This window comes from Nicotiana sylvestris, chromosome 8, assembly GCF_000393655.2.
Source record: "Nicotiana sylvestris chromosome 8, ASM39365v2, whole genome shotgun sequence".
In the NCBI taxonomy this organism is placed as follows: domain Eukaryota; kingdom Viridiplantae; phylum Streptophyta; class Magnoliopsida; order Solanales; family Solanaceae; genus Nicotiana; species Nicotiana sylvestris.
Window position 1 is genome coordinate 181,646,119 of NC_091064.1, and position 15,474 is coordinate 181,661,592.

The window sequence follows — 15,474 nt, forward strand, 5'->3', positions numbered from 1 at the left end:
CACCTATCATGGCTAATGAATGGTAAAAAAAAGTCCATCAAAGGTGATGTTTGAGATCATATGAGGTACAGGAAATTATAGTATTCGTGGGCAAAATGACAAGCCAAGTATTCATGCAACATGTGATAGAACGACCAGCAAAAGTAATTGCTTACATTTAAGGACAACTGAGAAGGCACGAAAGGAAATTTATGGTGCTAGCAAGTTGAAGGAAGGTTGCGAGTAGTATAAATAGATCGGTGTAGGTCCTAAGGTAAAGTATTGTAGAGCAACAAGGTTTTAGGTAGATAGGAGTAAGGATATGAAAAGGTGAGTGAGAAGGTGACGAGAATATGTATGTCCTCGGGATTAAACCCATCAAAACAAGGGAGCTGATGATTTCCATATGTAATAAAAAGCTCGGTACAGCCTGAATGAACACAGAGGAGTCTGAGACTAGGTGCATTTAGAAGAGATGGAATGCTGCCCTGACAGTAGAATAAGGGTGTAATTGTGATAGATAAGAGGATGATGCTTAGGCCTTTGATTGAGTAATGATTTAACGAGAAAGGGATTTCATTAATTGCACGGGATTAGAATACCCCCATAAGATGAATCGCGTTGGGATGCAATGAAATACGGTTATTGGAGTATAGTATTATCCCTAGGTGGATCAGGAAAATCACTTCATATGTTCCCCGATAAGATGTGAGCCCTAGTGACAGTGTATTACGTAAGAGGTTGCAAGTTATCAGTGATAGATTATAGATCAACATTAAGGTGAATAAACAATAGATGGGTACAAGTTCCAAAGTTCTAGATGAGATTTGTTTGTTATTCTTAGATGAATAATAATGAGGAAGCACTAAAGGACTTAGATTTATACATATAGGATAAGCTAGAGTAACCTGGAGTTGGGTAGCAAACCTCAGTAATAATAAATCGAAGTAAGTTATATGGTATAGTATAACCTACTTAGATGTAGTAAATCCATAAGGATAGATATACAAGGCTATGAAACAAGAGATATAAATAGTCTTAAGTTCGATAAAGTACCAAGCGAAAGACATCAGTACACCTATAGATGCCTAGAGGGACATCTTGTCATAATTCTGTATATGTTCATAAAGTGAAGCTTAGAGATTGGCTAAAAGATGGAGGAAAAAGAGAAGACGAGTCGCTAGGCACGCATACAAGGACACAGTCGTACATACTGCATGACATAAGGTATCAAATGTTAAGATGTTGGAAGAATTCCAACCATATGTCATGGTGTGACAAAGAGGCCTAAAAGGGGGGAATGCCCAAGCATTTGGATTTATTCACAAAACAGTTGCTTAGATGGAAAGATGAGCATTAAAGTATTCATAAGAGCCATAGTTTATGAAACTGATAAGCGCATCAGTCAACATTCGAGGACGAATGTTCCAAAGGGGGGAATGATGTTACACCCCAAGTTTTCATACGTGAGAGTACGTCGTAAGTCATTGATGTAAGCTCGGAAATGAGATTATATTTGGAAGAAAATAAAGTAAGTTAATCATGTTACCTTGGAGGTTACAAATATTTAAGATCATGAATAACGAGTACCAAGAGGGTTGGAAATCTTAGAAGCTAAACCAATTGAAGAAAATAAGTTTCGTCAAAAGTCGACAAGTTTGGAATGTTATAACATGTACTTTGGGGTGAGACTAGGGTTATTAACATGATAAGGAGGTTATTATATGAGTTATTTTAGTCTTATGATATTCATTTTCTACATTTTGAAGGCAAGCAAGTTGTGGAACAAGAGTTGGCAAAGGTCATCACAAGTTACATTCATAAATTTGCTAAAATTTAGGTTAAATGTATCTGAGAATTTCTCCAAATATACTTGGAATCATGGGGTGTTATACCTACGAAATTGAATGTCTACGAGTCTAGTTTCTAATGCATTAAACCATTCATCAATACGGCATCGGAGTAGAGAGATATTCGCGTTTTTGCGAGACCGCACAAGCAGCTCCCAATGGGACCCACTTAGGCGGTGGTTGACCTACTTCAATTTATAAACGATTTGGACGCCTATTTTTGCTCATTTTTCAACTAATATTCGTCTCCAAACTTCTCCTAACCCTCCTAAACATATACCACAAGGGTTTGAAGTGATTCCAAAGTGATTACACCATATTTCAACATCAAAACTTAGTTCTAGTGAAGAACAACACCTCTTTGAGGTTGTGTTGTCATTGAGGATTGTTGTGGGCTGTATTTGGATGAAATTCCAAGTTGTTGCTGCTGTCTAAGGTGAGTATAACAACCTACTAATTGTGCTTAAGCTTGCTTGTATGTTGGTTAAGTTGTTAGGATGATAAACTATAAGATAATACTTGGATTAGCTTAAGTCACTTCTATGGTGTTGTATTGCTATTAAGGGTTGTTGTAAAAAGAATATAACTTGGATTTTGACTTGAAGTTACTGTAGAAAGTATGTATATTGTTTTCTTGCTTGTGCCTAAGGTTATCTTGATATTGATTAAGTTAAATGGATGGGCTAGACATGAACTAGTGAATAAAGTTGCTAGTTGGGGATAGTTGAAGTTGTGGATTATTTTCGTTGTTATAAATATATGGTATAAGGCTGGAATCATTGATTAATGACTTCATTATCATGTTAATGATACTTTTATGTTGAAGTAAGAAGTCTATAAGGATTGATAAGGGGTATACGGATTCCAATCGGAGCTTGCCGCTCGTCGTAATGTAGTTGTGACTTGTTGTTGTTATATGGTGTCTTGATATTGATAATTATGTATTGATGGATTGCTCTGGTAATTGTTGTTGGTATATGGTATTGGAGGAGGCCCTTGTTACAAGGGAGATGCTGCCCAAATTTACGTAAACGAGCTACTAGCTTAAGTTATAGACTTAGCCTTTGCTCAGCACTGATTTTGAATCTCCTTATACTATGATAGATTGAGTTGACTTGTTTGAAGAGTTGCTTGGAAGGGATTAAGGACTCAACGGGTTTAAGGTATGTTAAGGCACTTTCTTCTTTCTTTTGGCATGGTCTAAAATGAAATGAACATAAACGATACGCTATTTCATAATGACTCTACTCCTAGCAACTAAGGTTGTCCATGTTGTTCTTTCCTTATAAAATTATTCTAAACAAGTGTGTATGATCCTTAAATCCTACTAAGGTTCATATTGATGGTAGGGATGTCCATAATGTTCTTAAGTCACTCCAAAAGGTTTAGAAGATGATTCCATGAGTCTAGCATGCATTATATATAGTATCTATTTTACTCTACCGAGCCGCGCTATAGTCGGCCGGGTACGGCACATATTGTGCAACCACTAATCAGTTGGGTTTTACCGAGCTCCACGTGGCCGGGTACGATTCTACCGAACCTTATGATGGTCGGGTATGCTTTTACCGAGTCCTCTTTGAGGCCGCGTACGATATGATGATGTTGATGCCCACAGAGGTGAATGTTTTTAAAAAGTTTATGTATATATATGTATTATGCATTTCATATCATAGCCCCTAGAGGCACTCAGATGTTACAGGTTGTATCTCCTCTATCTCTCTCTTTACATTACTGTTCTTGTTTATGCTTTCCTGCCTAACATACTCGGTACTTTATTCGTACTGACGTCCCTTTTGCCTGGGGACGCTGCATTTCATGCCCGCAGGTCCCGATTGATAGGTTGACAGTCCTCCTAGTAGGCTATCAGCTCAGCGAAGGTGTTGGTGCACTCCACTTGCTCCGGAGTTGCCTATTTGGTCAGTATGCTTTGGATATGTATTGATTGGTATGGCGAGGCCCTGTCCCGACCTTTATGATTTTATGTACTCGTAGAGGCTTGTAGACAGATGTCAGGTGTATGGATAATCGTATGGCCTTGTCGGCCTATGTTTCGAGTTTACTAATGGTCATGTCGGCCTTATAGGCCCGTATGTCACATATATTAGTTTGTATATCATGTTGGGTCTTCATATGTTGAGTATTCCCTTATGTTTTATTCTTGTTATCTCATGACGGGTTTTCTAGCTCATTTACTCATGATAATATGATAAGAAAGATATGTTACGTTGGTACTCGGTTGAGTAAAGCACCGGGTGCCCATCGCGGCCCTTCGGTTTGGGTCGTGACACGAATGAAATTTTTCTGTCCCAGTTTTCACTAGGAAAATTTCGTGAATTATTTGCAACACAAATCTAAGTTATTTCTTTATTTAAAGCAATAAAAATGGGGATTGTGTTTCCTTGGGAATGGGGAGTGAAGCCCTAAATTACCAGGTTATGCTGGAAAGCTGACCAGGTTATGCCGGAAAAGAAAAAGGGACCTTGGGTTATGCCAGGGAGAACCACGGGTTATGCCGGGATAAAAGAAAAAAGGTCTTTGGGTTATGCCTGGGAGGTCCGCGGGTTATGCCGGGATAAAAGAAAAAGGTCCTTGCGTTATGCAGGGATAAAATAAAAAGGTCATTGGGTTATGCCGGGATAAAAGAAAAAAGGTCCTTGGGTTATGCCAGGGAGGAAGGAAAACGATCCTCGGGTTATGCCGGGAATCAACTAGGGAGTGGCACCCTATAATGGAAAAGACTACCAGGTTATGATGGCAGCGACTAGGGAATGAGAACCTATGTTGGAAAGGATGCAGCTAGAGATTGGAGGCCCTATGCTACCATGATTTTAATTTAATTTTTTTTAAAGAAAATGAGTAAAAATGCAGGAAAGAATTTGAAGGAGATTTCCCTTTTGGATTGATTGTTGCTGCAGAGCTATTTCTAGCCCTTGTACATTTCTTTTTTGGTTGCACCTGCTTTTTGTACGGTTGCTTTGGATTGCACCGGTTTCCTGTTTTCAAACAAAGAACAGTTCTTAGTTTGAAATGGTGGTTAGTTTTGTGTCCTTGATGATTGATCACTCGATCTAGACCCTACTTTGGTGAAAACCTCTGCTGCTTGTTGGCTTTTCTGAAGATTGATCTCTTTCTCAAACTAAGGGACTCAATTTTTCAATATTTATTGTGACGGCTCGCCCGTATGGGGTTTTGGTCCTTTCACCTTATTCTGCCTCTAGGGGATTTTGACTTGGCTTTCTTTTAATTTCACTAACTTCGAGTTTCAGAGCATCGACCATCATGGCCTGTCAGGGTCAACTTGATGTGCTCGCTGAGGCTGGGTACTTTCTTTGGATTTGGACTTTATTAAATAGAACCCTGTAAAACCAATCTTGCCACCTTTTCTTTGCATTAGTTTCGGAATAGAGTTAGACCGAATGGGATTCAAGGAAAAGTAAACAAAGTACAAGAAAATGAATTTAATGAGAAGTGTCCCTTTCAGGGAAGAAAGGCGGACTTATCTGGGGTGCATGCAAACTTCAATAGACATGACATGCTTCTTGGGCTGGATTCCCGATCCGCACAAACTATCCCAACTTCTCATAAACCCACTGCGACCCGTGTTTCAAAATCGGGAAACCTTGCCAGGACTCTTTCAGCACCAATGGTGGTGAGGGGTTTCTTCTTTTCGATCAACGGCGCCCTTTATGGGTTTTCGTCAATCGACCTCTCTCATTTCTCTTCTTACCATCACCTTATAGTGCTCTTTTACGAGTTTTCACTAACATGACTCTCTCATTTTAAATTTCTCTCATTTTTATTACATCAGATCCAAGTAGCTGTATTCTCTGATCCTTGAACATTCTCACTGATTGATCGGAAGGACTTGAAAGGATTTGGGTAAAAATGATTTGGATCGAATTACAACTTTGGAACCATTCAGGCGGGATCATCGCCAGACCATTACAACATCTGCCCCAGTTTCACTTTTGGGGGAAACTGGATTTTTGTTTTGGTGCGACTGAACCACAGAGAGAGGCTGCCTATGTATCCTTTCGGAATCAAGTCGAACGTAGTTCAAGGAATATTTTGTTTTTTTTTTGTTTCTCTTTCTTTTTTTTTTCTTTTTTTTTCTTTTTTTTACAAACATCTTCGAGTTCCAAAGAGGGTAATGAAAGAAAGATAACCGGCTCAAAGGGTTAGCAAAGGATTGAAGTGTTTGGGGTAGCAAGAATGAAAGCCTTCGTCATCCCAATCGGATAATGTTGTCATTGTAGAAAGACTAAACATAGTACCTTTTGACTGCATCCACATTCACAGCTGCTTCGCGATCATTTCCTTCGATATCTCCTAAGTATAATGCCCCTCTTGGCAATATCTTTCTGATGATATACGAGCCTTTCCAATTAGGAGCAAATTTTCCTTTTGCTTCCTGATGATGGGGAAGAATATGTCTTAGAACGAGATGCCCCACTTCAAAATTTCTAGGTCGTACTTTCTTGTTGTAGGCACGGGCCATTCGTTGTTGATACAACTGCCCGTGGTAGACTACATCCATTCGCTTTTCATCAATCAAGGTTAACTTTTCCAGACGGGTTTTAACCCACTCAATGTCTTCAATTTTAGCTTCAACAATGATCTGGAGAGAAGGGATTTTAACTTCCGCGGGTATCACGACTTCAGTGCCATAAACCAAAAGGTACGGGGTTGGTCCGACCGACGTGTGCACAGTAGTGCGATACCCCAACAATGCAAAAGGCAACTTTTCATGCCACTACCTGGAACTTTGGATCATCTTTCTCAAAATCTTTTTGATGTTCTTGTTTGCTGCTTCGACAGCACCATTATCTTTAGGACGATAAGGAGTAGAGTTCTGATGCGTTATCTTGAATTGTTCGCATATCTCCCCCCTCAAATGACTATTCAAGTTTGCAGTATTGTCTGTGATAATAGTTGCAGGAATGCCAAAAGGCAGATAAGATTGGAGTGCACGAAATCTACCACGACTTTCTTGGTGACAGATTTGAGAGTGATTGCTTCAACCCATTTCGTGAAATAGTCGATGGTGACCAATATGAATCTGTGCCCATTTGAGGCTTTTGGCTCGATTGGCCCAATGACGTCTATACCCCAAGCAACAAATGGCCAAGGTGCTGATATGGGATGCAACTCTATGGGAGGTGTGTGAATCAAATCACTGTGCACCTGACACTGATGACATTTCCGAACAAAACTGAAGTAGTCTTTTTCCATGGTCATCCAGTAATAACCCGCTCGAAGGATTTTCTTTGCCAAAACATACCCGTACATGTGGGGTCCGCACACTCCGGCGTGCACTTCGTACATGATTCTTCCGGCTTCTTTGGCGTCAACACATCTTAACAAGTTGAGGTTCGGGGTCCTTTTGTACAAGACATCACCAGTCAGAAGGAAACCACTTGCATGCCATCTAATGGTTCTCTTTTGGTCTCCACTGGCTTTCTCGGGGTATTATTTGGTTTTCAAAAATCTTTTGATGTCATGATACCATGGCTGAACATTTAGTTCTGCCTCAATCGTATTACAGTAGCCATGCTTTTCCCTGATTTGGATTTCTAAGGGATCAATGTGGGCATTGCCTGGGTATGGCAGCATCGAGGCCAAAGTAGCAAGTGCATCAGCTAATTCATTGTGACAACGAGGGATGTACCTGAACTCTATTGACTTGAATTGCCTGCCAAGATCTTCCACATGTTGCATATAAGGAATAAGCTTGACATCTCGGGTCTCCCATTCTCCTTGAGCTTGTCGGATAATCAGATCTGAGTCCCCCATGATTAACAATTCTTCGACATCTTCATCGATTGCCATTTTCATACCCATAATGCAAGCTTCATACTCGGCAGTGTTGTTTGTGCAGAAAAACCGAAGCCTGGTTGTGGCGGGTAATGCTGACCAGTGGGCGAGATCAAGATTGCCCTAATTCCAATACCCTTTGCGTTTACCGCTCCATCGAAGAACATTTTCCAAGCATTGGTGTCTTCGGATATTGCCTCAACTGAGTTTACCTCTTCATCCGGGAAGTAGGTGTTCAAAGGTTGGTATTCATCATCGACCGGATTTTCAGCCAAATGATCTGCTAACGCCTGGGCTTTCATTGTCGTGCGGGTGACATAGACTATGTCAAATTCCGTAAGCAGGATATGCCACTTTGCTAACCTCCCAGTGGGAATTGGCTTCTGGAATATGTATTTTAAAGGATCCAACCTGGTTATGAGGTAAGTGGTGTAGGCTTGCAAATAATGCCTCAGCTTCTGAGCGACCCAAGTTAAAGCGCATCAAGTTCTTTCCAATAAAGTGTACTTGGCTTCATAACTGGTAAACTTCTTGCTCAGATAGTAAATGGTCTGCTCTCTCTTTGCGGTCACATCGTGTTGCCCGAGGATGCAGCCAAAAGAATTTTCCAAGACTGTCAAGTACAAAAATAAAGGCCTCCCTGGCTCAGGTGGGACCAAGACTGGCGGATTTGACAGATATTTCTTGATTTTATCGAAAGCTTCTTGACATTCATCTGTCCATTTGATTGCCGCATCTTTCTTCAGCAATTTGAATATGGGTTCACATGTGGATGTCAACGGAGCAATGAATCAGTTGATGTAGTTCAATCTTCCCAACAAACTCATAACATCTTTCTTGGTTCTTGGAGGAGGCAAATCCCGAATAGACTTTATCTTTGTTGGGTCTAACTCGATGCCCCTCCGGCTGACTATGAATCCCAAGAGTTTGCCGGATGGTACCCCAAATGCACATTTGGCTGGGTTCAGCTTCAAATCATATTTGCGCAACCGCTCAAAGAATTTTCTCAGGTCCCGAACGTGGTCGTCCTAGATTTTGGATTTGATGATTACATCGTCCACATACACCTCTATCTCTTGGTGCATCATATCATGAAAAATGGCAGTCATGGCTCTCATGTAGGTTGCCCCGGCATTCTTCAGACCAAATGGCATGACTCTATAACAGTATGTACCCAAGGTGTGCTAAAAGCTATCTTTTCTGCATCTTCTTCATCCATCAACACCTGGTGATATCCTGCGTAACAATCCACGAAGGACTGTATCTCATGTTTGGCGCAGTTATCAACAAGGATGTGGATATTCGGCAAAAGGAAGTTATCTTTGGGACTTGCCTTGTTTAAATCTCTGTAATCCACATACGCCCGGGTCTTCCCGTATTTCTTTGGCACCGGAACTACATTAGCTAGCCATGTGGTATACCGAACTACTCGGATCACCCCCGCTTTCAACTGTTTCGTGACTTCTTCTTTGATCTTGTCACTGATGTCTATTTTAAACTTTCTTTGCTTTTGCTGGACAGGGGGTAATCAGGGTAAGTTGGCAACTTATAAACCACCAAATCAACACTTAGTCCTGCCATGTTGTCATACGACCAAACAAACACATCTTTAAACTCAAACAGGAGTTGGATTAATGCATCCCGAGTTTTCTGTCTGTGTGAATGCTTATCTTGGTTTCCATGATTTCTTCAGAACTACCCAACTTAACCGGCTTAGTACCATTTAAGTTCGGCTTAGGTTTATTCTCAAATTGTTCCAATTCTCGATTTATTTCCCTAAAAGCCTCGTCTTCATCATATTCCGATTCTTGGTTCATGATTTCACAATTAGACAGCGTGTTTGGATCTGGGCATGAAGTCCGCAAGCCGCATTATTAGGACTGAAAGAAGAAATAAAAGAGAAAAATAACAAAATCAGAAAGAATAAAGAAAGATGAACGATGAAATATTGATTTCATTTCTTTTGAATTTGAAGATAATAGGGTTTACATTGGAAATTAAGAGACAAGAAACTAAAGAAACATCCGAGATACACCCTGGAATAACTCGTGATGCAGAATAAGTGGCAGGACAGGTCTACCGAGACTCCTGCCTGATTGGGAATGGCGTAGCCTTCCAATTCTGCAGCTTGGCATTAGGTCCCATATACAACACTTCAGTTGTGCTTGAGCCCTCCCCTAGCTGGACCATGTGGGTTTCATATAGTATCTTCCTCATTGCCCCACAGATCTCTTCAATCTCTTCGGCCGTAAAGACCTTATCCTCTTCTTCTTTATTGTACTTGGGCTTGACAAATGTTTTGTACAGATGCGTTACTGGCTGCGGCAATACCCATCCATCATTCTTTCTATCATTTTCCCATCTTACATCAGCTGGAGTGGGTCGGAAACCTACCCCAAAGAACTTTTCACTGGCGGTCAGGGTGACAGGTTCAGCTATTCCTTGCAATGATTTCCCAAGCCCCTTCCCAGGTTTGTAGCCATGTCTAATCATCTCTTTGGCCACCATGATTGATGCATTTGAAAGAAATGGTTGAGGGCAAGGTTTTCCTTCTTCACACTGATCCGCAACCACGATTTCAAAGGCCTGATAGACTATGTGCTCACTCCCCTCTCTTGCTTCTAGACATGGGACTGATGGGTCCCGATAAATTGATTGCTCAACTTCCCCATGGACCAAAATCTCTTGATCCTCATGTTGGAACTTCACCATTTAGTGAATAGTAGAGGGTACAACCCTCGCTGCATGAATCCACGGCCTCCCCAAAAGAAAGTTGTAGGATGTGTCCATGTCCAGAACCTGGAAGATTACTTCAAAGTCTACTGGGCCGATGGTTAGAATTAGATCAATCTCTCCAATTGTGTCCCTTTTGATACCATCGAAGGCACGTACACAGACATTGTTGGGTCGGATTCTTTCGGTACCGATTTCCATACGCTGCAGAGTTGAGAGTGGGCAAATGTCTACCCTAGAGCCTCCGTCCAACATAACCCTTTTCACATAGTACCCTTCGCATTTGACTATCAGGTGCAGGGCTTTGTTATGTGCGGCCCCTTCTAGGGGCAAGTCATTTGACTAGTTGATTGCGAAAAATCTTTCTGCCATTCTCTCCAACTGCTCTACAGAAGTCTCAACAGGCACATATGCTTCGTTAAAGGTCTTGATCAATACCTTTTGATGTTCGGTGGAGTTCATCAATAGAGACAACAAAGAGACTTGTGCAGGAGATTTTTGAAGCTGGTCGATCACCTCATAATCCGCCATTTTCATCTTTTGAAAGAAGGCCTCCGCTTCTTCGGGACTTACGGGCTTCTTATATGGGAAGCGCTTTCTAGTGGCATTGTTCACCTCTTCCAAATTGAAATAATTTTTAGTCGGATTATTTTCTTGAACCTCACCTGAGATTTCTTTGCCCTTATAGGTCACCACCGATTTATTGTAATTCCAGGGCACAGCGGCAGGATCTGTCATGGGCTTCTGTGGCGTGCGGCCAATAACCACGGGCTCACTCAGCCTTGGTGGATTAATTGGCCCCCGCATCACATAAGTTCCCTTGGGCACATATATTTGGGTTATCTTGTTCAGCTCGAATCTCCTGGGAGGACTCAAAGTCATCTGCTTTTCTTTGTGGCCTCGAGGGACATAAAGAACAACATCTTTGGTAGGCGTTGCCCCAGGTTCAACTTCAATTTTCTTTTCTGACTTTGGAGGGGTGGTTTTGTTCTTTTTCTCCCCTTTGTCTTGCTTCGGGGCAGCTTTTGATTTCTTTTCTACATTAGCGATGGCAATTATGGCCTTCAACACTGGGTCAAATCCTTGTCTTTACAAATCATTCCAATAACCGGCCCGTTGTGGTGAGCGGTAGTGGATTGTTGGTTACATTGGGAACATCTTCGTCCCTTAGCACTATTTTTTGTTCTATCATATCTTCCACAGCTCTCTTCAAAGTACAACAATTTTCTATATCATGCCCTTCAACCCCTGAATGATAAGTGCACCGGGTGCCACGTTGGTAAGAGGGTGATTCTGGGTTTTGCATATTCGGGGGTACGGGTTGCAACAAACCCATTTGGACCAATTTTGGGAATAGGCTAGAATAGGACTCACCAATTGGTGTGAAGTTCATTTTCCTTAGCGACTCCCGGGCACGGAAGTTGTTTTGTGGAGGTCGGGGATTGTAGTGAGCTGGGTAAGGAGGTTGATTTCTGGGAAGTGGAGATTTGTTCTGATTAAATTGTTGTTGTGGCCTGACATAGGGTTGGGCATTCATCACTGTGTATGGCTGAGGAGCATAAGCTACATCTTGGTGAGGATAGTAGTGTTGTGGGACTCTTTTAGAGAAAAAAGATCTGGGTGGACGGGGTTTCCTTGCGCTCGAAGTTGCCATGGACGTTTCTTTCTTTTTCTTTCGATTTGCTACTCCTCTAGACCCACCCTGGATGGCTTGGGAGGTAGCCCTTATAGCAGATTGGCTCAAAATTTGACTTGTTTTCAACCCATTTTCAACCATTTCGCCAATCTTGATGGCTTCCGCGAATGGTTTACCCATTGCGGACATCATATTTTGGAAGTAGTCAGCTTCCTGAGCTTGGAGGAAAACTGTGACCATTTCAATCTCATCCATCGGAGGCTTTACCCTAGAGGCCTGCTCATGCCATTTAACAGCATACTCTCAGAAGCTTTCCGAAGATTTCTTCTTTAAGTTTGTCAATGAGTTCCTATCCGGAGCAATATCAATGTTGTACTAGAACTGCCTGACGAAATCTCTAGCAAGATCATCCCAGATGTGCCAGCGGGAAATATCTTGGTCCATGTACCATTCAGATGCGATGCTAACCAAACTTTCTCCAAAGTAGGCCATGAGGAGTTCCTTCTTTCCACCGGCTCCTCGCAGCTGGTTGCAATATCTTGAGATGAGCAATGGGATCCCCGTGCCCATTGTATTTCTCAAATTTTGGGGTTTTGAATCCCAATGGTAGATGCACATGAGGGAACATACATAAGTCGGCATAAGATACACTTTTTTGTCCACTCAAACCTTGTATGCTTTTAAGGCTCTGTTCCATACTCCTCATCTTTCTCGCAATCTCTTCTTGCTCATGAGTTTTGATGGTCTTTTCTTGCCTTGCAGCGAACTCATATTGGGGTGGTTGAGGGTAAGTATAAGTGGGAAATTGAGGAGGTTCCATTGGGAAGGTGGGTGTTTGGAAGGTCAAAGCTGAGGGGTCAAAACTAGGCCTGGGCAGTGTAGGGTGTGTCGTGGCCGAGCAAGGTGGAGCGGTGAAGATATTTGAAGCTGCACCGGACATTAACACCTGGGGGTGAACCTCAGAAGGGATTCCCACAAAATGAGCTGAGATAGTTGGGTGTCCTAGTGGTGTATTTGGGTGATTGATCGGGACCGTGGAGGTACCGCTTGCTCTAGGAAAGAGTTCGGGGAATCCAGGGATTGCGCTTGGTGGCTCTCTTCCATTTGCCCAAGCGTCCCACATTTCCATAACCTAGAGGCGCAAGATTCTGTTTTCTTCGGCAGTTGCCGATTCTGAGGTCGGGATGCCTGAGATTGGACTATCATCCATGATGGGAATTGTTGGCAGAGTCATTTCTGAAGACATTGTGATGCTCCCTTTTGATCTCGTAAAGTATGGGTGCGAAGCCAGATTACCACAAAAACCAACCACCGTTCTATAACAACCTGGACTGGAAGTAACAACAGCAAACGGTTAGTTTGAAATAAATAACAGATAGGTAATCGCACATTGGGGGTGTGATGCACCTATACAGTTAAATGTGTTTCTACATGTTTTGCAACGGTTGCATGCTTCATCCCGACTTTACTTATTCTTCCCCATTTTTCTTCTTTTTACTTCCACTCTTCCCTTTTCATCTCTCTTCTTTTTTCATTTTTTTCCTTTTTGATTTTTCTTTGGCTCTCTTTTCTTTTTTTTTTGGTTTCTCTCTCGGTTTTTTCCTCTTTTATTTGAGTTATTTACAAAACCATGACCGGATCTGATGAGGATTGCCTACGTATCACGACGCCGCGTGAATCAGATCATAACGTAGTTCAAAAAGATAAATGCAAAAAATAAAGAAACAATTTTTTTTTGGGAATTTTCGATTTTCATTAATAAGACTTCTAAACTTTCTATTGCAAAAGACTTCAAACTACTCATTTTCTTGGAATATAAAACTACGAACAGACTCAAAATAAACCAAAATACAGACTCGATAAATGAAAATCAGGAATACATTAAAGCTTCGACTCCTGGGGCCCGTGGGACATCATTCAGTCTCGCCACGGGCCTATATGCGAAATCCCCTTGAAGCCGCTCCAAATCACTCATTATCTGGCGGACAAATGTCATCACTGCAGCGAAGAAAGTGGTTCGAGTCATGTCCTCACATGCTTGGCATTTTATGACAATGTAGTCGGCAATGGCTTTAACCCTCTCCCGGATTCTACCCTTTTCCTGAAGCAGACACCCGGCTTGCTGATTCCTGGCTTCTAACACCTGAGTGTCGTGGAGGTGCTGATTTTGCAATTGTTGTATTTCTTCCTCCATCTGGGCCATCAAATCACAACAGTGTTCCCTATCAGCTTTAAAATCTTTGGCCTACTTGGCTGCCTCATTTTCGAGGGTAGTCATTTTTCTTTTAAGGCTGGTGATTGTCCCTTCATACTTTCTCTTCATTTGTTGCACAAACTGTGCCCACCCTTTTGCATTTTCCGCCAATTGAGCCCGGACTTTCGCTAGAGTGGCCTCAAATTTTTCTAGGTCATCTTGACACTCAAGTGCTTTCTTTCTCAGACTACTTATAAGCCTTTCATCCGCTCGGCTTCTTTTCAGATTTTCAGCAGCTATCCTCATTTTCTGGATTTGGGCTTTGAGGGCTTCATTTTCCTGAGTTAGCTTTTTCTTTTCCCCTTCATCTGCGGTGGCCTGTATATTGTTGTCAAACTTGGGGTCCCTGATTTATCCCTCTAATTTACTTATTTTAGTCTTATAGCCTTCTTCCTTTGCCAACCAGCCCCACTGCTCTTGCGAGTCGTTAGTGAATTGTTGAATGTGAGCTCTCTTAGTGGGTCTCTCAGGAATCTGAAACCTTTTACCGAACCAGATAATGTACTTAGGGTCCACTTCACCTCTAGCTAGATGTCTCACCATGGTCGTAGGTTCGAGAAATCTACATTCATTCCACACCTGGCAAATTCTTCCTTCTGGAAATACGGCTTTTGGGCCCAATTCAATGACATGTTTACTCAAATCTTCGTCATGGGGGACGGTTTAAAATCTTCTCTACTACCTTTTCCTAGATCATTCCACCACATGTGGAGCTGTAAGGCGATCACTTTAAGGGTTGTGAAGGGTTCAATCTCATTTGTGCTCATCATGCACATTTATTAAGGTGATTTAATAACTCATTTTGACCCAAAAGAGTAACACCATTTTTCAAAATTTTACTTCAAAAATAAAACCCGGTTTTGCAGATACGGCCGTTCAGCACTTCGGGGAAGAAGATTTTAAGGTTGTGCCTGCTAACCGGTCATAACATAAAAAATGATCAAAGGTGGTTGTTCTTGCAAAACAGCCTTTCGGCGCCCTTTTAGGGACATTCGGCTTATTTTAAACAAGAATGACATCACCCTGCTTATTTGTGACAAAATATAAAGTTTTGTTGTTTTTGGGCTATTTTTGGAAAAGGGAAGTTGTACTCGATGGGGGTTGCCTACGTATCCCACATCCGATGAGAATCAAACTGGCATAGTTCAGGCCGATTTGACGGAAAAAAATAAAAAAATAAAAACCAACTATTTTTCAAACAGAAG

General features: G+C 41.7%; 2 protein-coding genes across 2 annotated transcripts; both read right to left on the bottom strand.

Annotated features, from left to right (window-relative positions):
- Positions 1-7,301: 7,301 nt before the first annotated feature.
- Positions 7,302-7,661, bottom strand: LOC138876091 (uncharacterized). Its single transcript, XM_070154985.1, has one exon. The coding sequence runs from the start codon at positions 7,659-7,661 to the stop codon at positions 7,302-7,304; it is 360 nt and encodes a 119-aa protein (XP_070011086.1).
- A 3,060-nt stretch (positions 7,662-10,721) lies between these two features.
- LOC138876092 (uncharacterized) lies at positions 10,722-12,585 on the bottom strand. Its single transcript, XM_070154986.1, has 3 exons — positions 12,406-12,585; positions 11,754-12,291; positions 10,722-11,449 (listed from the first exon to the last, which is right to left on the bottom strand). Exons 1-3 carry the CDS (start codon positions 12,583-12,585, stop codon positions 10,722-10,724), a joined length of 1,446 nt encoding a protein of 481 aa, XP_070011087.1.
- Positions 12,586-15,474: the final 2,889 nt, after the last annotated feature.